Source organism: Diplotaxodon limnothrissa, linkage group LG18, assembly GCF_057381915.1.
Source record: "Diplotaxodon limnothrissa isolate DT_005_m linkage group LG18, D_limnothrissa_male_GT1.1, whole genome shotgun sequence".
Lineage (NCBI taxonomy): Eukaryota > Metazoa > Chordata > Actinopteri > Cichliformes > Cichlidae > Diplotaxodon > Diplotaxodon limnothrissa.
In genome coordinates, this window is record NC_140613.1 from 41976762 (window position 1) to 42004743 (window position 27982).

Consider the following 27982-nt stretch of genomic DNA (forward strand, 5'->3'; position numbering starts at 1 on the left):
TGTAGTTAAATTGGTTGTGTTTGGAACTTCAAGTACTGCCCAACTCACCACTTAATTCCATAAATTTACACTTTGTGCTGAGGCCTGCAGCTTATGGCCATACCACCCTGAACAGGGCTGGTCTCGGAAGCTAAGAAGGATTGGGCTTGGTTAGTACTTGGATGGGAGACTGCCTGAGAATACCAGGTGCTGTAAGCTTTTCATGTCATTGAACTGCTTTTGATCCAGAGAAGGAGGGTGTTGAAAGACTCAAAGCAGCTGCCCATTAATGAGGGCACTTAAACGACATTCCTTTTGGCTGTTTTCAGCAATGTCTTCTGCTGCCAGGTGAGGCCATCCGCACCACACCGGGGCCTGTGCTGCTAACATAGGTCATCTAAATTATACCAGGGCGTGTGCATCTGGCTGAGAACCGGTGCTTCCGGCTGAGGCCATCTACAACACACCACGGCCTGTGGTACTGGCTGAGGCTGACTGCAACACACCAGGGCTTGCGCTTCTGGCTGAGGCCACCTCCACCAAACCAGGTCCTGTGCTGCTGGCTAAGGCCAACAACACCACACCAGGGCCTATGCTTCTGGCTGAGGCCATGTACACCACATCAGGACCTGTGGCTCTGGCTGAAGCCATATACCCCACAACAGGGCCTGTGTTGCTGGTTGAGGCCATTTTAATATATGTATGGGGTGGCTGTAGCTCAGGTGGCAGAGCAGGTCAGCCACTAATCAGAAGGTCGGTGGTTCGATCCCAGGCTACCTCCTGGCTGCATGCCAACTATCCCTGGGCAAGATACTAACCCCATGTTTGCCTACTGGTGGTGGCCAGAGGCCCAGAGGGCCCGGTGGCGCCAGTGTCCGGCAGCCTCGCCTCTGTCAGTGCGCCCCAGGGCAGCTGTGGCTACAATGTAGCTGCCATGATGTGTGTGTGAATGACTGGATGTAGTGTGAAGCGCTTAGAGTCCTTAGGGACTAGAAAAGCGCTATACAAATGCAGGCCATTTTACCATAATCACACCAGGGCCTGTGGCTCTGGCTGAGACCACCTACACCACACCAGGGCCTGTACTGCTGGTTAAAAGCTCAATTGAGTCCTTGGTTTAGGGTATTAGGCCACGACGCAGTTACCATTAACACTGTAGTTAAATTGGAGGGTTGTGTTTCGCAACTTCAAGTACTGCCCAACTCACCACTTGATTCCATAAATTGACACTTTGTGCTCAGGTCTGCAGGTTACGGCCATGCCACGCTGTGCACGCCCGATCTCGTCTGATCTTGGAAGCTAAGCAGGGTTGGGGTTGGTTAGTACTTGGATGGGAGACTGCCTGGGAATACCAGTTGATGTAAGCTTTTTATGTCATTGAACTGCTTTTGATCCAGAGAAGGAGGGTGTTGAAAGACCCAAAGCAGCTGCCCATTAATGAGGGCACATAAACGACATTCTTTTTGGCTGTTTTCAGCAATGTCTTCTGCTGCCGGGTGAGGCCATCCGCACCACACCGGGGCCTGTGCTTCTAACATAGGTCATCTAAATTACACGAAGGCGTGTGTCTCTAGCTGAGGACCTGTGCTTCCGGCTGAGGCCAACCACACCACACCAGGGCCTGAGTTGCAAGAAGAAGCCACCTCCACCTCACCAGGTCCTGTGCTGCTAGCTGAGGCCATCTACCACACACCACGGCCTGTGCTTCTGGCTGAGGCTGACTGATACACACCAGGACCTGTGCTGGCGGCTGAGGCCATCTACACCACACCAGGGCCTGTGGCTCTGGCTGAGGTCATATACACACCACACCAGGGCTTGCGCTGCTGGATGAGGCCAACTACACCACACTAGGGCCTGTGCTTCTGAATGAGGCCATCTACATCACACGCGGGCTTGAGCTGCTGGTGGAGGCCATCTACACCACACCAGGGCCTGTGCTGCTGGTTAAATGCTAAATTGAGTCCTTGGGTTAGGGTATTAGGCAAGCATGCAGTTACCATTAACACTGTAATTTAATTGGAGGGATGTGTTCGTAACTTCAACTACTGCCCAACTCACCACTTGATTCCATAAATTGACTCTTTGTGGTAGGGCCTGCACCTTAGGGGCATACCACCCTGAGCTCGCCTGATCTCGTTTAATCTTGGAAGCTAAGCAGGGTTGGGGTTGGTTAGTACTTGGATGGGAGACTGCCTGAGAATACCAGTTGATGTAAGCTTTTTATGTCATTGAACTGCTTTTGATCCAGAGAAGGAGGGTGTTGAAAGACTCAAAGCAGCTGCCCATTAATGAGGGCACATAATCGACATTCTTTTTGGCTGTTTTCAGCAATGTCTTGTGCTGCCGGGTGAGGCCATCCGCACCTCACTGGGGCCTGTGCTGCTAACATAGGTCATCTAAATTACACCAGGGCGTGTGCATCTGGCTGAGGCCAACTACAATTCACCTGGGCCTGAGTTGTAGGATGAAGCCACCTCCACCTCACCAGGTCCTGTGCTGCAAGCTGAGACCATCTACAACACACCAGGTCTGTGCTCCTGGCTTTTGCCACCTACAGAACACCAGGTCATGTGCTGCTGGCTGAGGCTGAAAGCAACACACCAGGGCTTGCGCTTCTGGCTGAGGTCACCTCCACCACACCAGGGCCTGTGCTTCTGGCTGAGGCCATCTACACCACATCAGGGCCTGTGGCTCTGGCTGAGGCCATCTACACCACACCAGGTCCTTTACTTCTGGCTTTGGCCACCTACACCTCACCAGGGCCTGTGACTCTGGCTGAGGCCATCTACACCACATCAGGTCCTTTACTTCTGGCTTTGGCTACCTACACCTCACCAGGTCCTCTGCTGCTGGTTGAGGCCATCTACCCCACACCAGGGCCTGCGCTTCTGGCTGAGGCCATCTACCCCACACCAGGGCCTGTGCTGCTGGATGAGGCCATCTACACCACATCAGGGCCTGTGGCTCTGGCTGAGGCCATCTACACCACACCAGGTCCTTTACTTCTGGCTTTGGCCACCTACCCCACACCAGGGCCTGTGCTGCTGGATGAGGCCATCTACATCACACGCGGGCTTGCGCTGCTGGGTGAGGCCAACTACCCCACACCAGGGCCTGTGCTTCTTGCTGAGGCCACCTACACCACACCAGGTCCTGTGCTGCTGGTTAAATGCTAAATTGAGTCCTTGAGTTAGGGTATTAGGCAAGCATGCAGTTACCGTTAAGACTGTAGTTAAATTGGAGGGTTGTGTTTCGCAACTTCAAGTACTGCCCAACTCACCACTTGATTCCATAAATTGACACTTTGTGCTCAGGTCTGCAGGTTACGGCCATGCCACGCTGTGCACGCCCGATCTCGTCTGAGCTCGGAAGCTAAGCAGGGTTGGACTTGGTTAGTAAATGGATGGGAGACTGCCTGGGGATACCAGGTGCTGTTAGCTTTTCATGTCATTGAACTGCTTTTGATCCAGAGAAGGAGGGTGTTGAAAGACCCAAAGCAGCTGCCCATTAATGAGGGCAAGCTTAAAACATTTGTAGAATATAAACAGAGCACTCTGCTTCTCTTTACAGCTCCTCACTCCACCAGGGCTGTTTGGCACTTTCTGATAGTGAGCAAATGTGATGTATGTACTGCAGCAGTCATACAGACAACTGGATGGTCCAAAAGTTGGCCGACCTATTACTGGCTGAGGTTTTAGTAGAGTTGTGGCTGAACCACATAAAAATATATCATTAATTTTAATCTCCCCAATCCATTATAATGTTATGTTGGAATGTTGTTAAAGAGGGTCAAAATGTTTCAACCCAGTTTGTTTTGCAGATTCTGTATAGCAGCTTTAATATAGAGAGAACACAACTTCCAGATTGTATGAATAAAATCAGTTTTTTTCTTTTTGTCAGTTTAACAGTTTCTGTTGTGCCTGCCACTGCTCCCTGTCTGTTTTCTTACCTGTTTCTTCCTCACCTTGTACTTTCTCCTTACGTTCCCCTCTTTCCTCTCTCCCTCTTTGGACTGACAATCATACACAAATAGAATTTATTCAATTAGATGAAAAATTACATTAATATGAAAAAAATACTATTAAGATCACTAACAAAAAGTCCTCTCTCAGTGTACTTTCAACCAAAAGGCAAATAACTAAACCACACGAACATCTAATAAAGGATATAAATATTGAAACACTGATCCAACATTATTCTTGATTTACAGATCATTTGATTTTACACTTTTACCTGAATGTCGCTCCTTTTTAAAAAAAAAAAAACTTCCTTATATCCATTATGAACCTGGCTGTCTCTCTGTACACAAACACACACACAACAGGAGTAATGGGCATCCAGTCAGTTAGCTAGTAAGTATCCATTTCAAACAGGACAGTGGTAACAACAGCAGGCTACGAACAATTGTAAGTTTTAGCTTTTAAATAGGCTGTATACATTTCAATGGGAGCAACAGGACGGTCAAATGGCGCTGATTTTACTACAGAGTAGGACAGATTGTAGGGCAGCAAACATAATCGGAAAACACGTTTTCAACAATGCAGGTCACCTGGTGTAATGTTTTTCAGCTAAAAAGAAACATGCTCTGACTCCTACCTAACTATATAAAGAGGAACATGCAGCTGATATGTCCTGTCTTAAGCCAGGCACTCACACCTCCGCTCTGCTGCGTCTCAGCCACCATCGCTCTGGCACAAAGGGCACCAGAGCCAGAGCAGGGGAGAGGCGAGCTGGAACAAACCATTTTGGGAGAGGGGATATCTATACTTTTGTTGTTAAAATATTACATCTCAACCAAGTACAGTACTGTATGCTTTTCATATTTTTAGTAGTGTGTCACACAAACAGCAAATATTGTCAAAAAAGTAATAAATCTTTGGGGGTGCTTTGCACAGCACGCCGAAGTTGTGTTTTTAAATCGTGCTCTATTTGGATTGGATTACACATTAAAAAAATGTGCAACCAAAAACTGTTTTTGTTCAGCTTTAGTACAATAAAAATAAAATATAACACAAACACAAAATGAAGGAGAGATGACAAAAACAACGGGAGAAAGAAAGGACAGGAAGGAGGAGAAAAAAGATTTCGGCACACTGGGCTAAACTATTCGTTTTAGGGAAACATTGCAATGAAAAATGTGAGTATTGATGAGACAATAGAGAATGTTATATTACACTGTATGAGGAAGAAGCAAGAAAACTGATTGAAAGCCTAAATGGATTTAATCTTAAACTAGATTTAATTGATTGACTTAGAAATAAATCAGGAAGCAAAAGTTATCAGGCCATATTTAATTATCTTGGACAAACGCATTTGTGTGACATGTGGATCCACACTCCATACCAGTTGGTGGCGGTATTTCACCAATTCGTTGTTTGTCAACAGCCAAGAAGAAGGAGCAGCAGGCGTCTCCTGCGCTGCTGGGAGCAGGAAGTTGAACAACGACAACAAAGGCTGTGTTAGTTGAAATAATAATATATTTAATACTGGTAGATATGGTTTTTGTCTCCCCTCTGGTTTTGCCTTAAGTGAGGTAAGTGTCCGGTTCTGAAGAACTAGCTTGTTGTATTGTCGCTGACACTGGGACGTTTTCGCCTGTTGTTAGCTTAGCATCCATTTACTACGTTGGATCATCTGTTTTCATTTCACCGTTAGTTGAATTGTGTACTTGATCCAGTCACGACTGTGTTCTGATGCGGTGTTATAGCTGTCAGTGCAAAAGCAACACTAGCTTTTGTTGTGTTGCATTAACGTTAGGCGGCGGCATTAGGACCACAGAAGCCATTTAACAGTGTCTGCCAATGAAGTACTGTCATTTGGAAATGGCTTTCTATCCCTGCGGCAGAGCAGAGTTTAGTCCGCTTCTTGCTCTGTGACAGCTCCAGCGCCCCTTCGTCCGGATGGGATAACCGGAAGAAAATAATGGACGTGACATTCACGTGCATGTGATGTGTCAGGATTAGACTTTACCTTCAATAATTGCACAGCATTGTTGGTTTTATAAACAGGACCTTGAAATCTGTATGTGTCTTCACAAGTGGAATACCATCTTAGACCCGCAGCATACAGTCCCCAAAACCAGTGGCTAACTACCTTCCTTTTATCGCAAATTCTTGAAAAAGTAGTTGCTAAACAGCCAACTGATCATCTGCAGAGGAATCGCTTATTTGAAGCGTTTCAGTCAAGTTTCAGAGCTCATCACAGAAACAGAAACAGAGTTAGAGAAGGATACAGATGATCTTGTTATGGCCTACAGCGTTCAAAATGTTATTACAGTGATAAGAGCATCTGTAGATCAGATTGAATTAGGTTGAATTACTGGCACACGATGGTGCTAAACATGTTCAAAAAACTTACTTCTTAAATCCAGACAGTGTGAAAATTCCTGCCAGGTTTTAGATGCTTTATGGTGTAAATTAGCCTTTATACACGTAGTGTTTAATGTCCACAATAATCAAGGTATCTAAACCAGTCATGAGTGTTAAAGTTTGTAAAGCAAAGCATTGCTACATAAAGATCAGCCCTTTCGATATTTCTCTCTTTAAGCAGGTCCTCGTGTGGAAACCTTTGGACACACCTGACACCTTATTTGCTGAGCAGGACTATGGAGGAAACAAGCAGGGAGGCAGTTGCCACTGCAGTGCAGCGTGTGGCAGGGATGCTGCAGAGGTCAGATCAGCTGGATAAAGTGGAGCAATACAGAAGAAGAGAAGCCCGTAAAAAGGCGTCAGTGGAAGCGCGGCTCAAGGTGATGTTTCCTCTGTGTGTACTGTTGTTATTATCTTAGCAATGTCTACTATTTAATTCAATAACAGCTAAGATAAAGGTATGCTTTTTTATAGAGAATGTATTCATTAGTAATCTACACAGTAGATGGATACACGTTAAACAAGAAAGCAAAGCATTTGTATATAGCACAAGGTTATTAAGTCCCAGTAATTCAACAATGATGCTGAACATGAATGTTTCCTGGTGGTCCTTGATGTTCTTCAGGCAGCCATTCAGTCCCAGTTGGATGGTGTTCGGACTGGACTGACCCAGCTGCACAGTGCTCTGCTAGATGTCAAAGATATCCAGAGTTCATTGGCTGATGTCAGTAAAGACTGGAGGCAGAGCATTAACACCATTGAAAACCTAAAAGATGTCAAGGATGCTGTAGTTCAGCACAGCCAGCTGGCTGCTGCTGTGGAAAACCTAAAAAATATCTTCTCTGGTAAGTTTAGCTGAACCTAAAAACTTCAATCTAAAAGATGCCAACAATATTCTGTTACTATAGAAACCTTATCTGCTCTTGGTTTTTACTGGCATGGGTGTCTTTTTCCTTTGCTTTGTGTCTAGTGCCAGAGATAGTGGGAGAGACACAGCAGCTGATAGAGCAGGCAGAGCTGCTGCAGGCCCACAGGAAGCTGATGGAGCTGGAGTGTTCACGTGATGACCTCATGTATGAGCAGTACCGTATGGACAGCAGGAACACCAGTGACATGCATCTCATTTCCATCTACTTTGAAGATGTAAGCGAACATAGCAAAGTCGATGCAGAGAGTTGGACCAGTGGCAGCCTTGCCCCTAAAAATATAGCTTGGAACAAAATCCATCACAAAATACAACAAACGTTACAAATAAGTTTGCTCAGACTACCTGTGTGGTTGCGCGCACGTGCCTGCTAGAATACATTTGGTGGTCAAACTCCATTACAGTGTGCTTAAAGTTCATGCAAATAATATGCATGTGGAATACATGCAAAGCCGAGTTCCAGTTGTCACTTGGAATTGTCCTCTTGGGTACAAGTTTGTGCATCCCGGTCAACTGGCAGTACCTGCCTTGTTTAAGAATTTGATTGGACAAGTCAGTGTCATTCACACACAGTGCAGGTGCTTTTGTCATTTGAAAACTCTGAATGTTGAAAGCATTGAAAAGGCATAAAAGAGCTACGTCTGAAAAAAGTGAATAAAAATCTCCGATAGTAAAAGTGTTTAAAAAAATACAGTTTATGAGTAAAAAATCGTTTGACTGGCTTCATGAAGGGACACCAATGCCTTAAACTTGTGTTCATTCTTTTTTTTTTTTAACCTTTATTTAACCAGACAAAAAAATCCTGTGATTAAAAATATGGCCTGGTTCAACACAGGTAGTTGTAGAGAAGCCGCTCAAAAAGCTTTCGCTCTCTCTGTTCTCTTCCAGGTTCAGGGACTGTCAGACGAGCTGGCTAAACAATTATGGATGGTACTGCAGCGGTCCATGGTAACAGTTCGTCGTGACCCCACCATGCTGGTGTCAGTAGTTCGTATCATTGAGCGGGAGGAGAAGATTGATCGGCGTATGGTTGACCGAAAAAAGCAGACTGGGTTCATCCCGCCTGGGCGGCCCAAAAAGTGGAAGGACAAGATGTTTGAGGTCAGAACAGGATAATACTTTGTAAATACTGAGAGAAAAAACAATTTCAAAGGGTCTGAAAACTCTCCACATCTTTTTAAGTACCTGCCAACTCTTCTTAAATCGTATCAGTCATTGTGTTTGTGAGTACTTATCCAAAACTTGTTTACATTTAATTTGCCTTTGCTAGGGCTGCTCAATTAATCGAATTTTAATCACGATTACGATCTGGGCTTTCAACGATCATTAAAAATGACTGAGCCGATTATTAGCCCCTCCCTCATTTATCCGCGACACCTTAAAGGCCGTCTGTGAAAATATTGTCGGGCATAAACTGGTCCGTGGCGCAAAAAAGGGTGGAGACCGCTGATTAAGAGGACCCGAGGGAAGCTCGGAAAGCTAAGCAGAAGTTATTTGGAGAGTGACTGCCGTTGGCTGAAAAGAGAGTTTAAAAAAAAAAAAAAAACTTCAGTGGTGTTGCACACTATTTTATATTATTTTTTTAAAGTCATTGTTAACCCTTTAAAGCCGGTCAGAGCAGCACGCTCCGTTTTGCGTAACTATTTTTAAATCCCTGTAGAACCTGAACCGTGTAAGCTAGCGCAATAATTTGTTTTGCATATGAAACCGGAGGAGTTGTACTTACATCTGATGCCATCAGCTTGTCCTCGGTCACGGTTTCCTTCCACATATAGCTTTGCAAAAATTGCATAAAAAGCGCTTGCAGGAACAAAAACATAATATTCCAGAAACACGCTTTGCCGTTCCTATCAGCTGTTCGTAACACTTCCCACAGTGAAATGATGCACATGCTGTTTTCTTTGCAAATTTGCATCATAGGATTGTTTTTTGTTTTTCCTGCAGTATATAAAAATTGCTGTATCTCCAAAATAAAACTATGAAGACACTCAAAATAAGTTTCCTGTGGTGGGAAACTATTTTTTGCAACTTTATTGTATTTAAAGTTTTGAGGGATAAACCTCTTAAATTTCTCCAAGTAGAAATATATGTAAACAAAACAAAAGCGATTTTCAATTTTTTTTGTAGTTTATTGCACTTTTTTGCAATTTATGTAATTACTATGGACTTAATGCATACATATTATTAAAATATGGGCTATAACAGTTGTATTGATGTATAGCAACTTGAAATGCTCCCACAAATGGCACTACAGCATGTAAAAAAAATAAATAATAATAATATAAGCTCTGGTGGACTTGGTTCTATAGTAGGTCTTAAAGGGTTAAATAAATATCGTCAAATAATCGTGATCTCAATTTCAGTGAAAATAATCGTGATTATCATTTTTGCCATAATCGAGCAGCCCTAGCCTTTGCTTTTATTTTCATTTTCTTCATAAAATATTTCAGTCTTTGTATTTCTGACCATGTGGTTAGTATTCTGTCAGCTGTAGGACTGGTGTATGTCTACAGTGATCTCCATCCACTTATGGAGACCCCTTTGACTCATTTAAACCTGTGTTTGCACTCATGGTTGACGCAGCCACAAAGCCAGTGAGCATTTATGAAGCCTTTGGTGGATTCTGTTGCAGGTGTTGGAGGGTACAGTCAGCACCCGCATTGAGGGCACACAAGCAGTCACAAGAGAGGCTGATAAAATGTGGCTGGTTCGTCTTCTAGAAATAACCAGGAAATATGTTCTGGATGATCTGATTGTTGTCAAAAATCTCATGGTGCAGTGTTTCCCTCCACACTACAACACATTCAACAGGTCAGACATATCATTTCTTGTAAGAGTGTGAATTCGCAGTTATGTTAAATGTCTATAAATGTCTTTCAGTCCCAACAATCCTCAGCTTATTTGTACATCACTAAAAAACTGAAGATCTGCAGATCTATCAAACTGTTTCCATAGTGAGGTAAAGGGCTTTGTACATTTAGTAGCCCCCCGCCAGGACTACATGTGAAAATGAGTCTGGCTAAATCTGGTATATTTAAGTGCTCGTGTTCATTCGTATGCATTGTCCTTTTTAAATAAACACGAGTCAACGATATATTCTACATATATGCTTTTGTGTGTCGTATTCACAGACGTGCTCACCCACATGTGCACCCTGTATGCGTGTTTCAGGTTTTTCCGTCTTTACCATAATGCTGTGTCCATGCGTGTCAAAGAACTGGCCTCTGAGGACTTGGAGGCTAATGAGATTGTGTCTCTTCTGACGTGGGTCCTCAACACATATAAGAGGTACACACACAAAGCACACTTTGTGAGTCTTTGCTTGGAAGCATGTATGTAAACTGACCTAACCCTGGGGCATCTTACTACTGCTGAGCAAAACTCATGAGGAATCTGCAGGTGTGACAGATGTACTGTTATACAACGAGTGTGTGTGTTTGTCCCAGCGTGGAGATGATGGGCCATCCAGAGCTCTGTTCAGAGTGTGACATCCACCAGCTGGAGCCTTTGCTGCCGCGAGAGGTGGTGGACGACCTGCTCAGCAAATATGTGAAGACCTTTACAGTAAGTTGCTACCAGGAACTCTCTGGATTGTCTCATTCAAGTTATTGTGCCTGTAATTATTTATACAGTATATTGTGCAGTTTAAGTTCTCATGCAATTAAAAACTGTGAGTGCTGCACTACAGTAGGCCGGCTCCTTGAACATCCAACTGCAAAAGAAACCAACTCCTCATGTCCTCATATCTGTAACTTGTAATGTCAGCATCTCATTAAAAATGACAAACAACAGAAATCAAGTCAATTCCTGTTTCTGTTTGACGTTCATGTCTTTAGTCTAATATAACAGGCTGGCTGCGCAAGGCCCTGGAAACGGATAAGAAAGACTGGCAAAAGGACACAGAGCCTGAGGCTGATCAAGACGGATACTATCAGACCACACTGCCGGCCATCGTCTTTCAGGTAACACGCAGCTCCCCCGTGAGGAGTGAGCCCGTACAGAGCTGTAAGATTTTCAGCCGTGTTGATAACACGCCTCGTGTGAATGTTCTCAGCCAGATGATGTCCGCACTGTTTTTTTTAACTTGGCGTCAACACTCATATTACAGACCACGCCTGTTTTTTCAATAGCATTACTAGCTACCTCTTTAAAATGTAACAAGCCAAGTAACTATTTTAATTAGTTTAACTACTAGAAACACACTGCACTTGATTATTTGTAAAAATGTTTCAACAGTAGCAGAGGATCCTTTACAGGTTCCACACGTTCTGTTAGGTTGGTGTCTTTTGATATTGCACCATTTTTATTCCTGTAAACATTTGTCTCTGCTTATTCACTGGCATGCTCACCTGCCTCAGCCTGGGTCACTGCTGCAGTAATGCACTTTGGTTGGCAGAGAAGAGGCAGAGCACAGAAAGGAGGAGATAGTTTTATACGACTGTAATTAAACTTGGTTATGTTTAACTAGTTACTCTCCAACACTGCTCATTGTTAAAAGCAGTTTATTTTCACTGCGCTTGATGAAGAAAAAATGAGATCTAAAGCGTGGTGGGGGAAGTATCGGGGTCACACTGATCAGGTCATGGAGACTTTTCAGGCACAGTGTTAGACTGAAGCTGTCCCTCACTGACTGCAGTTTGAAGGATTTGCTGTGACATTCAGTGTACTGTGTGATGTCTGCTACGTTGTACTTGCTTCTTGAAAGTGCTCCTCTGATTCTGTCTCGACTCCTCAGATGTTTGAGCAGAACCTACAAGTTGCTGCACAGATTGATGGAGATTTCAAAGAAAAGGTTCTGAAGCTTTGCCTGAAACAAATGAACACTTTCCTCCTCAGGTATTTCTGTCATACGCTTTTTTAACTTTTCTTGTAACAGTTCAAGAAAAATGTCAGTGATTTTGAATTTTATGAAGGTGTCATTTAAACCACAGCTTTATGATAAGCTCCTCCTGGAGTAGTGAGTTGCAGGCCTTGATTTTCATGCTCAGACATATGCAAACCCTAGCGCTGTGCAAACAAACTTGTATTTTCCTGCAGCTATTTCCTTGTGTGCACCACTTTTTTCACGAGGACTTAATAGTTCCACTGAGGTGTACACTAAGGGACAACTCACTGCATGTAGTTACACTGACAAATACCTTTATTTCCATTCTGGTGCTGCAGGTAAAATCATTCACCAGCAACTTTAATGAACTGACGCTGCACAGCACTATATACTAATGGCCCTTTAGCACTCTTATTCCATCTGCTGTCTTTTTGCGCACCCTCACATCACAGTTTCACACAACATAACCATTGTTTAAAATGTGTGCGAGAATTATTAGTCTGCATTTCCTAGTGTTGACTTATTGTGAGACTGACAGATTGAAACAATTCACACAGTTCTCTGAAAAACTGTGGAGCAGTTAAAACCAGCGTGATGAGGCTTCGTCATTAATCATTGAATAGAAGCTGTTAAACATTTGAGAGAATCCGGATCATTGTGATGAATAAACCTGTTGTGATGTGAATCCGGTTCTAATTGTTTCTGTTCTCACTTCATTGGGAAGTGTGCTACAAGTGCATCTTGCAACATTGGGCCCAAAATGAACACCCTCAACGTGGTTCATAAAAGTCCCCGGTTCTCCAAATTAAAAGTAGCTAATAATCAATAGTAATTGCATCCATTTAGAGAGCAAGTAAGAGAACAAACTACGGGAACATCTTTACCAGTAACTATGTGTGTTTTGTTTGCAGGTACAGGGAGGAGGCGGTGAGCTACAAAGAAGAGCACCTGAGAGACAGGCAGCTGCCTCAGTGCTATGTGCAGTATATGATAGCCATCATTAACAACTGCCAGACATTTAAGTGAGTTGTAATTTCATTCATGAACTAGTGTTAACATATTATCCAAATAAGAGGTGGATTACTCTAATTCACCCCATCAGCCATAACAGACTGATGGGGTATTGTCATCAGCTCGCTGGGCGGGCAGGCGCTTGGCATGAACACCTAAGATTGTGACACCACAGGTGCATCTACGAATGATCTCAGACAAGTTCAAATCACACTGGCTGGCAGTGTGCTGGCAAAGATTGTTGAAGATTTCTGTTTTTACCTGTGCTTGATACAGTAAGAGCTCAGCGACACTGAGCTCAAGCTGTGCAAAGCTGTGATGTGCTGAGATCTTAATGAAGGCAAATCACTTTCATCAGCTGCTCCTGTTTGTTACACACATCCTGGTGCACAAGAGACAGCAGCGGCTAACAGAAGGGACAAAGTGTGTCAAGTTTTCAAAATAAAAGCCCTCAGTTTCCTAATAGAAGGAAAATGTGCTTCAGACACTTTTGGATTTTCAAAATATAAGCCCTTAGTGTTATACAGGAAGTTATTTTATTGACCACAGGTATGTGTTGATTTTCAAAATAAAAGCAATGGGACAGTCATTATAAGAATTTCACAGGATTGTCCCTTTTTCATAACAAAGGCCTCTGCTTATTGGTTGATGCTGTGAAATGTTCAGTATAAGCCACTGTCAGCAATGTGTGCTACTCAGTCCTTCGTAGAGTCCTCCGTCACTCTTTATGAACTGCAGTCAGCTGGAAGATGTTGCATCATGTTTTTTATTGTTGCACAGGTTTTACCCAAATTCATGCTTTACTGCTATTACATTTAGCAATGACTGTACTGTTTAAACAGTTATAAGGTTATATGTCCTTGTATTATTTATTATGTTTTAATTCGTTTTCAAAACTTTGCATGCTGTTTTTTTTCGCATCACAAATTCAGAAGTGGTGTTCTGGAAGTTATGGTGAGAAAACATGCAAAAATATGCCAATATTAATATAAGCCACTAGGGTGTGATGTGTTCTGTAAACACAGGCTGGTGAAAGCGGCTCACCGCTGATGCTGTCTGTCAGTGAAACTGATTTATGGCTCAGTCATGTTATGAAGATTCATTTGTAAACAGTCCCATCTGTCACTCAGGGAGTCCATCAACAGTCTGAAGAGGAAGTACTCTCAGTCATCAGAGCCCACTGACAGTGATGCTGCCATAGAGAGGACGCTCAATGAGGTGGCAAAGGAGGGTTGTCAGTTCCTGTTAGATGAAGTTTTCCTTGATCTTGAGGTAAAAAAACAAAGTATATTTTTAATAATACTATAGTTACTACATGTTTATATCTTGTTTGTTGTATTTCTAGTTTCATTTTCTATTAAAAAAAACAAAACTCCGGTCTGATATTGTAATCAGATTTTTATTAAATATATTATAAAAGGATGCCAGTCGTGTTCATTGCACGGAGCCTGAAAGTAGTGTTTGACTGTTTGGGTGGTCCAGAAAACACGCCTGTCACGTTCAGTCCACGGCTTTCAGAGGAAGTACTTTCTCTAGTCTTGCAGCAAAGCATTTAGCTACTATTTTGGTGTCCACTTCAAAGGAATATAGGTGTTTATAATCACATTTAAATCCATTATATATTTCCTGTTGATCAATAAGAGACAAATGAATCTGCTGTATATTAGGTGTTGTTGCTTCGAGGGTCTTTGAGCGAGTAAATGAGCAGCCTGCTCTCCTTGCTCACACATTGTAACAATAACAACACAAAAACTTTACAGATTTATCAGCTGAAAGTGAGTCGAGGGTGCAGTTGAGTTCCTGTGAAACAGCTGGTGCAGCTGTTTCACAGGAACTTGTGAAACCTCTTAAACTGAGGATTTATTTTAGCATTACGAATGAATGATAAGAATTTCCTCTGATGTTTAAATACTGATTACAAATTATTCTCTCATTGCATTTTCCAGAGTCACTTGAACGAACTGCTGACCAGGAAGTGGCTGACAGGCTCTCATGCTGTGGATACCATCTGTGTGACGGTGGAGGACTATTTCAATGACTTCAACAAGATTAAGAAACCTTTCAATCAGGTAGAAGTTTTGCAAACAGCCGTAGAGTCCAGTGAAATTGAATAACGATGTTTTCAGCATGTAGGTCTGAGCTGTTTGCGTAGCTTCCACAGCTGTAGTGTAACTCTACTCTGAGGACTAACCTGCTCTATGTGCTGTGTGCAGGAGATGACGAGTGAGGCCCTGCGCAGGGTGGTAGTCGAGTACATTAAAGCAGTGATGCAAAAGAGGATCACTTTTAAAAACCCTGACGAGAGAAAGGAGGGAGCTGAAAGGATGATGAAGGAAGCTGATCAGTTCAAGTTCCTCTTTAGAAAATTGGCTGCGGTAAGTTCACATGTGTGCAGTGCTCTTTGGTATGGAAATATGTGGACAGTGTGTGCTTCTTCTCTCATTTTGATAATTACGGCTTGTAGCTCATGAAAATCAAAAATCCAGGATCTCGAGTGACTACAATGTTTCAGATTAATCAAAACAATGAACTACAATAATGTCTGACTTCCTAAAATATATTTCAAATGTATATTAATTTAACATAATACCTCATTCATTTTTATATTGACCTAAATGAGCTCAGACTTGACTCTTTCAAGTTTTGTTTTCGTGTGGATTTTCTACCCTAACTCTAATTGATGTACTGTGAAGAGTTTAACAGCCAAGCAGATGATACACACGATCCTCACACAGCAGCACATGAAAATATTCTTGGTTCTCTTTTGTTTTTTAACCATGTAGGGTGAGGACACGGACTGGCTTTGTGGTGCCATCACTGCTATTGCAGAAGTGTTCAAGCTGACTGACCCCACATTGCTGTTCCTGGAGGTCTCCACGCTGGTGTCTAAATATCCTGATATCAGGTACACAGACACATGCTAACGCTGGCTAGCATTCCAGCTGTTGCCAGCATCATTCCCATATTTTCAGCATGGTACTTTAGACATACAGTGGGGCAAAAAAGTATTTAGTCAGCCACCGATTGTGCAAGTTCCCCCACTTAAAATGATGACAGAGGTCAGTAATTTGCACCAGAGGTACACTTCAACTGTGAGAGACAGAATGTGAAAAAAAAATCCATGAATCCACATGGTAGGATTTGTAAAGAATTTATTCGTAAATCAGGGTGGAAAATAAGTATTTGGTCACCTCAAACAAGGAAAATCTCTGGCTCTCACAGACCTGTAAAGTCTTCTGTAAGAAGCTTTTCTGTCCCCCACTCGTTACCTGTATGAATGGCACCTGTTTGAACTCATCATCTGTATAAAAGACACCTGTCCACAGCCTCAAACAGTCAGACTCCAAACTCCGCCATGGCCAAGACCAAAGAGCTTTCGAAGGACACCAGGAAAAGTATTGTAGACCTGCACCAGACTGGGAAGAGTGAATCTACAATAGGCAAGCAGCTTGGTGTGAAAAAATCAACTGTGGGAGCAATCATCAGAAAATGGAAGACATACAAGAACACTGATAATCTCCCTCGATCTGGGGCTCCACGCAAGATCTCATCCCGTGGGGTCAAAATGATCATGAGAACGGTGAGCAAAGATCCCAGAACCACACGGGGGGACCTGGTGAATGACCTGCAGAGAGCTGGGACCAAAGTAACAAAGGTCACCATCAGTAACACACTACAACGGCAGGGAATCAAATCCCGCAGTGCCAGACGTGTTCCGCTGCTGAAGCCAGTGCATGTCCAGGCCCGTCTGAAGTTTGCCAGAGAGCACATGGATGATACAGCAGAGGATTGGGAGAATGTCATGTGGTCAGATGAAACCAAAGTAGAACTTTTTGGTATAAACTCAACTCGTCGTGTTTGGAGGAAGAAGAATACTGAGTTGCATCCCAAGAACACCATACCTACTGTGAAGCATGGGGGTGGAAACATCATGCTATGGGGCTGTTTTTCTGCCAAGGGGACAGGACGACTGATCCGTGTTAAGGACAGAATGAATGGGGCCATGTATCGTGAGATTTTGAGCCAAAACCTCCTTCCATCAGTGAGAACTTTGAAGATGAAACGAGGCTGGGTCTTTCAACATGACAATGATCCAAAACACACCGCCCGGGCAACAAAGGAGTGGCTCCGTAAGAAGCATTTGAAAGTCCTGGAGTGGCCTAGCCAGTCTCCAGACCTCAACCCCATAGAAAATCTGTGGCGGGAGTTGAAAGTCCGTGTTGCTCGGCGACAGCCCCAAAACATCACTGCTCTCGAGAAGATCTGCATGGAGGAATGGGCCAAAATACCAGCTACTGTGTGTGCAAACCTGGTAAAGACCTATAGTAAACGTTTGACCTCTGTTATTGCCAACAAAGGTTATGTTACAAAGTATTGAGTTGTATTTTTGTTATTGACCAAATACTTATTTTCCACCCTGATTTACGAATAAATTCTTTACAAATCCTACCATGTGGATTCATGGATTTTTTTTTCACATTCTGTCTCTCACAGTTGAAGTGTACCTCTGGTGCAAATTACTGACCTCTGTCATCATCTTAGGTGGGGGAACTTGCACAATCGGTGGCTGACTAAATACTTTTTTGCCCCACTGTATACAAGAACTGAAATGATGGGATCGTTTTTTATATGGCACATTTACACTAAACATTTTTTTCTCTCACATTGCTGCTTTCATGGTCATTTGAGGAAATAGCATAAGCTTTAATTGCAGTAGTTACCCTGAAAAAACCTACACAAATAGTGTCACCAGTCAGATCTGAGTTTGAATAAAAGACATTAGGTTGCTTTTCCTTAAAATAAGGTTTTTACCCACCACAATACATTTCTACTGTAGCTGCACAGTGTCACATGACATTCGTGGCCAAGGAGTGGCTGACAATAATTAACAGTTAAAAAAAAAAAAGCTGTGAAGTCTGCTAGTAAAATGAAACGGGACAGTTTGCACAGAGAGTACTTCCTGCTCTCAGAGACTGATATAGATGTAACGCTGGATTTATCTGGAAGTATTGAACGTGTCATCAAAGTACTTATTGTTAGGTGTGTGTTTAGTGTAGGAGTAATGCAACATACTCACATTCATATAGTATTTATTTGTTTTTAAGCTTAACCAACACTTTATTCTATATATCTACCTCACATCCATGCATGCCTTTAGACTGAGGGAGGATGTAGTCAGAGGAAACCACACGCTCACAGGGAGAACATAGAAAGGCCCCAGCCAGGGTTCAAGACACTTTTGCTGCGACAGTGCAGCCATTAGACCACCACGAGTGATGACCCAAACACGGGCTGCAGGAAACAGACTTAAAAGAAAGACTCCGTGGCAGTTATAGGGAACCACAATGGAGATCCAGAACTGGTGCTGGGAACCAGGGCAAAGAAATCAAGCAGCTTCTAACAAACTTATAGTGGATTAAATATTCAAGTGTTTGCCTCTCGTGTGCAGGTATAGTTTTTTCATTTGATACATTTTAGTTATCAGTTTTATTGTTCCCAATGCTGTGTGTTTACTGATTTGGAGCTTTAAGTGCACATTAAGCACTAAGTGTATAAAGCTCATTTACTGAGCCCTGCTCTCCAAACCTGACAGAGCTGTAACAGTGTCTGTGTAGCTGGATTTAAGAAGTGCTTACATTTCTGAGTGTTTGGCGCCATCTTCTGTCAGTACACAAGGTTACATCACCAGGTTATAAACTTTTATTTATAAAAGTTTATAACCTTTATAAAATTTTATAAAGGTTATAAACTTTGTTTCTTAAACCCAGCTTCACAGACAGAATCACATCTTTGAGAGCAGAGCTCCATGGTGTAAGTTCGCCTTTGTACATGTAGTGCTTCATGTCCACTTTGAAATGCTTCTGGTTAAAGTGCTCTTTGGAAGGAAGACATACAAAGTTAAAACATGAACTGATTAATATTCCACTCTGACTCCAGGTGGGAACTTGCTCCTGACGTCGCAGCGTTAGAAACGAGAGTTTTTCATGCAATCTGTTTACACATCTTGATGAGGGCGTGCACGCTGAATCGTGTTGGTGTTCTTTCTGTTAAGCATGACCGTGCCATGAGAAAAAAGCTTTTCAGACTTAGTTTAAAAAGAGAGTGCCTCAACTAATGTTGAAGTGTGCCTGATCACCGAGTGAGCCGTGACAGTGCTACCAAGGCCATCAACACCACGCGGAATACAGCATGTGTCTATAATGAGTTTGCCTATACGTGGCTGAGGTTGTTTGTCCCTCCGGCTCTCTGTAGGGAGGAGCACATCCAGGCGCTGCTTGCTGTGCGTGGTGATGCCAGCAGGGAGATGCGGCAGATGATCATCGGAACGCTCAGCGAGAATAAAGTGTCACATTCTGGTGTCACACAGTCCATTTTTAAAGACGTCGCTGTGCCCACCATTGCCATGACGACCATGACTACAATGACCTCCATGGCAACCTCAAAGCTGCTAAAATAAAGCCTATTTCCATGTCCAGCTCCTTCGGTCACACTAGCATAACAAAGGATACTTTATTTTTCACTGGTTCTTGCAGCCTGTTTTCTGTATTCACTCATTTTGTTCCTTCTTTCCTGATCACATGCCTGCTTAAACAAATACAATTTGTATTGTATAAATGGACTGCATCACAAGACTTTATGTCCTCTCCTTTTACTGAACTTCCCTGTGTTACTCTGTTTCTTGTCAGTCATGTTTCTTTACCTTAGCTGTCCCCTGACTTGTGTACAGCATTCAGTTAACTTCGTTTCATTTTTAATAGCCGATACTTCACATTACCTGTATGGACTGAGCATGAAAAGAAATGGAACAAAAGCAGGATACCTTAAGAGAAAAATAACTCAAGAGGCCGTGGTATTCAAGTGTTTGTTTTTTAATATATTTCATAGAAAGTTCACATGAAAAACACCTGGATCAAAAAGTTCTGGTAATCACCAGAAGCTAGAACCAACCAGACAAAGGTTCCAGAGAATCAGCTGATGCTCTCCTAGTGTAATTCATTCACTCTCATATTTCGGCCGGACCCCATCCTAGATGTTGTGGGACAAGAGGTGGGGTTCACCATGGACAGGTCACCAATCTGTTGCTGAGAGACAACTGTGCACACCTACAGCCAATGAACCTAGCATGCATGTCTTTGTGGCATGCGTGTTCAAGAAGTTTCTGTATCCAGGTTCTGTACAGTGCTGGTGTTAGACACGGAACATGCTGTGAATACTGACAGTGGGTAAAAGTATACGACAGACGAATTCCCATACGTCTGTTTGGAAATGTTTAATGATTGTCCAAATCCTGGACACTTCAGCGAGTGGTCAGCAGCTATGCAGCCTGTGTCCGGTGGGCGGCGGTATAGAGACGCTAAGCTTGTTGTTAAGCGTCGTAGCTAAAGAAGACGCGAGGCGGGGAAGAAGAAAGAAACAGGACGTTGTGTTAAATCTGAGAATGTGCAGATTGCTGAAGATGAATAAACCTCTTTAGTTTCTGTCACGTCCCAATTATCAGACCGTGTGTCTGCTCGACAAACCGACTGAGAGTGCAGGCTGCCGATCCTCCGCTGGGTAAGACTGATAGCCTTCACGATATGGCGACTTTTGTTTACTGCCGGCCAGAGCTAGCTTACTTTAGGTTCGCCAAGCAGCTACTGGTACGAGTAGTGTTTCAGTGAGGTCGCTTTCTGTTGAATATACTTATGTTTAGTCTTCTCGCTGTTACCATTAGCGGCTCTTTCAGCCCTTGTTAGCCGGGTAGCAGCAGCTACTCTGGGTTCCGCTCAGAGAAGTGAAGCCCAGTGAGTTTTCGTCCGGTTCAGATGGTAACTGAAAGGCATTCTTCCATTTTACGTTTAAATCTTCTCAGTCTGCCTGTTTTCAGACTATTTATGTAGCTGGCAGATAAAAGTCGAGACACAGCTGTTGGTCTTCATGTTCAGGCCACACGTCTGTGCACAGGAGGGGCTCACAGGGCTGAACTACATCTTTATGTTCAGAATACTGAAAGGTGGAGCTCGGAAGAGTCAAAGTCTTTCAGTTATTTTTAATTTGAAGAGTGGCGCTGCTTTCAAAAAGTTCTGTTTTTTGTTGTAATACCTGCACCGATTTTTCTGAATCACGGCATATGCCCTCCATACTTTAATAACGCTCATATAAAAAGACTAATACTAAGGTTGAAATTAAACTAAAGTAACTGAAACGAAACGTTTACAACCAATAAAACTGAAGCGAGCAAGCCCGCTCTCCAAATTAAACTGGATTAAAAAGTCCAAATGAAAACTAACTATAAAGTACAACATTATGACTGATCCACAGAATTATAACTCAAAATGATCAGAAGACCTCATAACCTGCCTACACTGAACCAGGGGGAGCCCTTTTCCACCTTATGACACAGCATCTGATTCAGTGTCCCACAGCCATCAACAGCATTCGCTCATGTTTGCTTTGTGATCCTCGCTGCCTCTCTAAAGGAAGAGCTCCACTTACTGGGCCAGTTTTAACCTGTTATTTTAACTAAATTCTCACCAGGTGGGACCTTAAAAATTACCACAAAGGTTCTTGTTGATAATGTCATTTTTATTTTTAATCCTTTTGTACCAGAGCAGGGATCGGGCTAAGGGCGGCAGTATAGCCTCTGTACTGCTCTATCGCTGCCCGTGGTTAAGGCGCAGGACGCCTCAGATAATACCACCACATGAGAGCTGATATTGGAAGAGAAGAAGTCGCAACTGGAAGCAAGGACTTTGCAAACTTTTTAAACTGTTCCCCTTTAACTCCTGAGCTGGAATATCATTAAAATGGTAATAAAAACCAACACGATCGTATCTTCAACCCGGCTGCAGTGGCCATGGCGCAACGTGCCAGGTTACAAAAGTCAAGAGGTCGAAGCACCAGCTGATGTCACGTCACGCTCTGTGTACAGTGAGCATAAAAACACCATATCACACAGTCCCACCCATTACCCCTGGAAACGCCCTGTGCCAGAGAAATGCACAAATGTTCATTTTAAAAAAGTTTTCAATTTCAGTTCAATTCTGTTTTATTTCTAAAACACCAAATCACAACAACAGCTTCGTGTTGTGGGTAAAGACCCAACAGTCACACAAAGGACGTAGTTGCCATCCTGGAAACCACGAGTGAGCCTGCAGCCTGAGAGCAAAGGGCTCTATCAGGCTCATACGGTACTGTCAGGTTTTCAAGTTGAGATCCGCTCTGATCATTCAAGACCTTGTATGTGAGGATCAGGATTTTAAATTCAGCACTGAATTTAACAGGAAGCCAGTATGAGAAGGGTGCGCTCCCTTTCTAGTCCCGGTCAGTACTCTTAGTACAGCTTTTTGGATCAGCTGAAGACTTTTCAGATAATAACGAATTACAGAGGCAGCATGGTGGTGCACTGTTGCCTCACAGAAGGAACATCCTGGGAACCAGCACCACCATTTCTGTGTGGAGTTTCACAGAATTCCTTTCAGCACCCAGCTGTTTATACTTCTGAAACCTGATTCATCTTGACTTTTATTAAAGCATTCGGTTTCTCTAGAAACTAATGCAACACGCACTTCACGTTGGAAGTGCCTCTTTGCTGAATAAGGTAATGAAGGAGCCAGTGTAGTTTCGTATCTGTTGTTAAGAGAATCTGATCTAATCTTATTACAGCTGCCACGCAAACACATCTCAGGCACTCGGCTCGGTCTGGAACATTTCTTAACAAATTGATTGTTTGACTGCGATCCCACAAAAAGACTTCCTCAAATCCAAAGTCTTCCAGAGAGGCATGAATTCAACATTTCTGCAGACTTTCTCACTGCTAAGTCGATCAAGCTAATAAGCAGTGGCTGTCTTCACTGTTTCAGGTTCACCAGGCTCTCTGAAGTTTCTCCAGTCATCCACTCATCATGGTGGAGTACTACCAGGTTTTAGGAGTACGGAAGGATGCGTCTGCAGATGACATAAAGAAAGCGTGAGTTGAAGTTTTAAATGTGGTCCTAGCTGAGAACCTGCACAGAGATGCCATCGCCTGCAGTTTTCTCAGGCTGTGTCTGGTTCTTTATTAATGAACTGCTGAAGGAGTTCAAGCTAACAGGTAAATGCTGCAGAGCTGCGTCACATCTGCACCACCTGGGAGCTGAATGAACTATCCTTTGTGAGAAGAGTAATAGTTTCCCCTCTGACATGTACATGAATAACGTGACGCGTAACATAGCGCTGTGCTGCGTGCTTCGAGGCTTCAGCTGGCACATGGCGGCACATTTCACTTTGAAATCTGGTCAGAAAATTCAGATCAGAAGTGCTCATGTTTTGCTCTTTTACGTCTGTACTTTTTCATTGATGGTAAAAGCCATGCTTTCATTGTTTTCACTGCAACAGCACCTTTTACTTCTGGTGTGCAGGTACAGAAAGCTGGCCCTGAGGTGGCACCCAGATAAAAACCCAGAGAACAAAGAGGAGGCTGAGAAGAAGTTCAAGGAGTTGTCGGAGGCTTATGAAGTCCTGTCTGATGGTTTGTATCACATCTGTGTGTGACGGTGTGTTTTCATTGAGGTCGACTCAGTGAAAACACACGACTGTCTCTTCGGTGATCCTTGTATTTCTGTATTGTATTTATTACTGTTCTCCCACAGTTTGTTTTCAGCTTTTGAAACTTGTCACTTTCCTGTTTTAGCAAACAAGAGGAGTATATATGATCGTTATGGCAAAGAGGGGCTGACAGGGAGCAACGGTGGAAGAGGTAAGCGTCTCTTTTTAAATGCACCTGTAACTTTGTTTGCTTGGTTTGAACACTGGCACGAGATCACATTTACAGCATTTTTACGATGTGATCGCGTTCACTTTAACATTTTCCATGGAGATTGTCAAATCGTGCACAGAGGGATGGAACTTCCAGTTCCCGTTATCAATTCCCTTCCACAGAATAATTCCATGCTGTGTTTCAAATGTTTGTGCATGTTGGAGGTGCTTCCCCTCTTTGTTGTGATCAGTGCTGGGCCCATCACTCAGTCATTACTGCACATATTACACACACTTTTCTTAAAAGTAATGCAGTACACTACTCATGCACTCTCATCCTTTTGTATAATAAAAATGAATGTCCACGCTGGAGACTGCGTCACTATTTCCCTCCAGCGACACACGAAATCAGCTGATCATAGCGAGAGTGCGAGACCTGATAAGCGGCATCGTTAGGCGGGCAGATTTAACGATTCCAAGGAATTGGAATTATTTTCCGGCTCCGGCCGGATGTACACTTTTAACATCACTTTTGACTGACTTGATGTTTCAGGGGCGCACTTCCACAATGGAGAGCATTTCCATGAACCTTTCACGTTCCGTAACCCAGAAGATGTTTTCAGGGAATTCTTTGGTGCCAGAGACCCGTTTGCAGACTTTTTTGGTAAGACCTCCGTTCAGCTGAACAAAGCTGCATCACTGAGTCTGTGACTGCGTCCAGCTTTGAGCTGCATGTTTGAAGACTTTGGGCCTCCTGCTGTGGTTCTCAGTTATTCTTGCGCTCTGACTCTTTCTCCTCTCAGGTGCAGATCCATTTAGTGATGACTCGTTTTTTGGTAGTGGCCGGCGGCACCAAAGCCGGGCAAGTCGTAGCCGGACAGGTGGCCCTTTTTTGGGGGGCTTTGGTTTCCCAGCCTTCGGTGCCGGCTTCTCCCCTTTTGACCCAGGTAAGCTGTTAGCCAGCGTAAAGCTCCCGCTGCTGCAGAGTGGCTCCAAAACTGTTGGCAACGTTGATCTTTTGCTTAAATGAATTAAACAGATCAACTTTTTACTTTTAGCCTTTGGTTCTTTTGGCTCCATGAGCGCCGTGGGTCATATCGGTCACATGGGTCACATGACAACAATGGGCAGTATGGGAGGAGGCGGCTTCACCTCTTTCTCATCAACCTCTTTTGGAGGAGGAGGTGGAGGAAGCATGGGCAACTTTCGATCTGTGTCTACCTCCACCAAGACCGTCAACGGCAGGAAGATCACTACTAAAAGGTACTGACCTGCCAGATAGCATGTGACAAAATCTTCACATAGCAGTGATGTGCATCGTACGGTTAACGTGTTCTTAGTTATCGTGCACAAATCTTTATTCCATCCTGTGGTGTCATCAGTGAGCTCAGCTTCCGTGTCGCCCAATTCTAAACCAAACAGTCGTGCGAACTTTAATGAGAGATGAACACAAATCACCGCGTCCTGGTGTAGCAACACAGTGAGGCCTTTCAATGCATCACTTGTCAGGGAAGCAGCTGTTTGAGCAGCTTTTCACAGGTTAAAAATGAAGCGAGAGCAGCTGGCCGACACCGATTCTCAGAGGAATTCTGAGGAATTTTAGGAACGTCCTCAGCTGGATGTACTGTATGAAAACTGAATGCTTTTTAATCACAGCTGAGATCAGTCAGATTAGGCTGAAGGTTTCCTGGTATCAGCTTTGCAGACGTTGGTTGAGGTTTAGTACAGCGGCGATCTTGTAGTAATAGTCTCATCACATGGCAGCCATCTTTGTAATGTCCATGTGTTCCTGGTCTGTGAGCGGGAAGAAGCCCACAATCTTTATACTTACAGTCACTTTGATGTAAACAAACCGTTCGCGTTCTGTAACCCAGAAGATTTCCAGTGTTTCCAGTGCATGTAACCTGTTGTGTGGATGTCCAACAACATAACTGGCTCTATGTTTTCTGAGTTCTGTTCTGGACCCCTTGAGTGGCACGTTTGTCACTGATAGTTGTGAACTGCTGTGGAAATCGTATCAATCAGAAAAAGGTCTAAGCTTTCTGCCACAGGTTTTTCCTGACTGCTATCAGCACCGTGTACGGATGTTTGCATCGCAAAAGCCAGATGATCGGAGATGATATGAATAAATGCTTCATGCTTTCTGCCAGTTTAAGGTCGCCTTATTACTTACCATTATTTAACATTTTTTGTTTCTTACCTTTCCACAGAGTCACAGTTTAATCAGACGTGGCTTATTGCATTTTGAATCCCTGATGTTTATAAAATGATCTAAACGTGGTCTGATAGATGATGGATAATGAATGTTTTTGGACAGTCTTACTGTGAATTTAAAATCGAGACTTGGACCAGTCCTGTACATTTGTGCCTTTAACTCTTCACGGTGTTCCTGTGTGCAGGTTACACTTTCCATACAGGTGCTCACATTCACACAGTTTCTTTTTTTATTGGTTTAAATCAATTCCAACTTCTGCCTGCAAACGACACATCAAATCAGTGCATAGGACAAATGGATGGTTTCATTTCAAACTGAACCAACATGAACATGGGGTGGCTGTAGCAGGCGGTAGAGCCGGTCATCCACTGATCGGAAGCTTGGTGGTTCGATTCCTGGCAGTCTACATGCCAAATATCCTTGGGCAAGATACTAACCCCAAATGAATGTGTGTGAATGTTAGTTGTGTAAAGCGCTTTGAGTGCTCAGATGAGCAGAAAAGCGCTATATAAGAACCATTTACCATGAAACATTTGTCAAATTGCGACCTCGGAGTGGAAAAGATCCGTTGCTTGAATCGGTGTATAGAAGCAGCCAGAGGTGTTTCCGGTGTAATTTTCAGCACTTTGTTCAGTACAACAGCATCAAGAAGAAAGAGCCAAACACACTTTTGCCATTTAATTTGGAGGGAAGTTTCCAAAAAACCCAGTGTGCAAAAAAAACAGCTCTTTTTTTGAAGTGTAGGCAGGAGTTAAGGAGAGTAGGAAGGAAGTAGGAGGTGAGGCTTAGTTAGACTCATGTTTACACCGGCCTAATCATCATCTCAGCAACATCTCAGCAGACTAAACACTGCACCAGCAGACGAGCGGTACGAATGCTGCTCCCATTTACGTGTAAACGGATTTTCACGATTAAGATGGTGTAAATGCTCTCTGTTTCTGCAGAATTGTAGAGAACGGTCAGGAGAGAGTTGAGGTGGAAGAGGACGGCCGGCTACGCTCATTAACCATTAATGGCAAAGAGCAGCTGCTGCGACTGGAACACAAGTGAAGACACGCAAACATCCTCCACTGGAGACGTGTTACCTCAGTACCGAGATCCCAATAAAACTTGAGCTCACAGTGGAATAAACAAAGCAACAAAACAATGTAATAATAGCTGTGTTTCATTAGTTGGTTACTTACGTTGTGCTGTTCCATTCATGTCCTTCCCCTGCTGACTCTCATTTGTTAACCAACACTTTGACTCCAAGGGTTTTCTATGCATTTAGTTGTTGTCTATGAATCGAAGCCGTCCTTTATTTTTGCTCAGGGTGGTGTTATTTTAACGTTTGGGACCACAGTATTGTTTTGATGTTCTTCCCCATTTCAGTACTTTGAGCTTCGCGTCATCCACAACGAGGCGTGACTTTGCTCTTTCATCTGAATCGGAAAAAAAAAGATTCTCATTTCGAAACGTGGGTCAGAAGTTTCTATCCCAGCACCCCACGTTTATTGCGTGTCTAACCGATTCTTAATTTATTTATTTTTATTAAAAACACAATGCTGGTAGGATGTGTTTTGCAATTTTATATGTTCTAATACCTGTGTTTCTGTTTATTTAATGATGCATGTATACCTGTTGATGTCAAGTCTTAATGTCAAAGCTTTTGATGGAAGGCGTTCCATAAATGACAAATGAATATGGAAGGAATTTTGTGTACTTTGTAAACCAATAAATCTTGAGTTTCATCCTGTTTTCAGGATGTTGAAATATTCGCTGGCTCTGGCTTTAAGTTTTCAGGGATTTAGATGAACAGCTTCTGTTTCAGTGTCCATCGTGGTTAAAAACTCGTTGGTCTCTTTATTCAGTCTGTGTTGAAATGAATAGTTTCTCAGGTGTATCGGTCAGCAGTATTATAACGATTGTACCACCATGAAATAGTTTACAGTAGTTTAATT

At 43.2% G+C, this 27982-nt stretch overlaps 2 protein-coding genes and 2 pseudogenes across 3 annotated transcripts; all 4 read left to right on the plus strand.

Moving 5' to 3' along the window:
- Positions 1 to 1227: 1227 nt before the first annotated feature.
- LOC146614197 (5S ribosomal RNA) lies at positions 1228 to 1346 on the plus strand (annotated as a pseudogene).
- A 1957-nt stretch (positions 1347 to 3303) lies between these two features.
- On the plus strand, positions 3304 to 3422 carry LOC146614198 (5S ribosomal RNA; annotated as a pseudogene).
- A 1958-nt stretch (positions 3423 to 5380) lies between these two features.
- On the plus strand, positions 5381 to 19731 carry exoc3 (exocyst complex component 3). 2 transcript variants are annotated; one of them, XM_085377759.1, is made up of 16 exons: positions 5381 to 5515; positions 6529 to 6730; positions 6976 to 7195; positions 7321 to 7493; positions 8164 to 8376; positions 9908 to 10086; positions 10447 to 10563; positions 10722 to 10839; positions 11112 to 11237; positions 12011 to 12111; positions 13012 to 13122; positions 14242 to 14383; positions 15058 to 15180; positions 15325 to 15486; positions 15895 to 16016; positions 19364 to 19731. In XM_085377759.1, the coding sequence occupies exons 2-16, from the start codon at positions 6587 to 6589 to the stop codon at positions 19566 to 19568; spliced, it is 2256 nt and encodes a 751-aa protein (XP_085233885.1). In that variant the 5' UTR covers positions 5381 to 5515; positions 6529 to 6586; the 3' UTR covers positions 19569 to 19731. The 2 variants fall into 2 exon arrangements, with proteins under 2 accessions (XP_085233885.1, XP_085233886.1); XM_085377760.1 differs by having other exon boundaries at positions 6532 to 6730.
- Positions 19732 to 20516: 785 nt separating this feature from the next.
- On the plus strand, positions 20517 to 27579 carry dnajb6a (DnaJ heat shock protein family (Hsp40) member B6a). The gene is made up of 8 exons (XM_085377912.1): positions 20517 to 20665; positions 22954 to 23060; positions 23491 to 23600; positions 23763 to 23828; positions 24381 to 24491; positions 24631 to 24774; positions 24886 to 25090; positions 26987 to 27579. Exons 2-8 carry the CDS (start codon positions 22996 to 22998, stop codon positions 27090 to 27092), a joined length of 807 nt encoding a protein of 268 aa, XP_085234038.1. The 5' UTR covers positions 20517 to 20665; positions 22954 to 22995; the 3' UTR covers positions 27093 to 27579.
- The last annotated feature ends 403 nt before the right edge of the window (positions 27580 to 27982 follow it).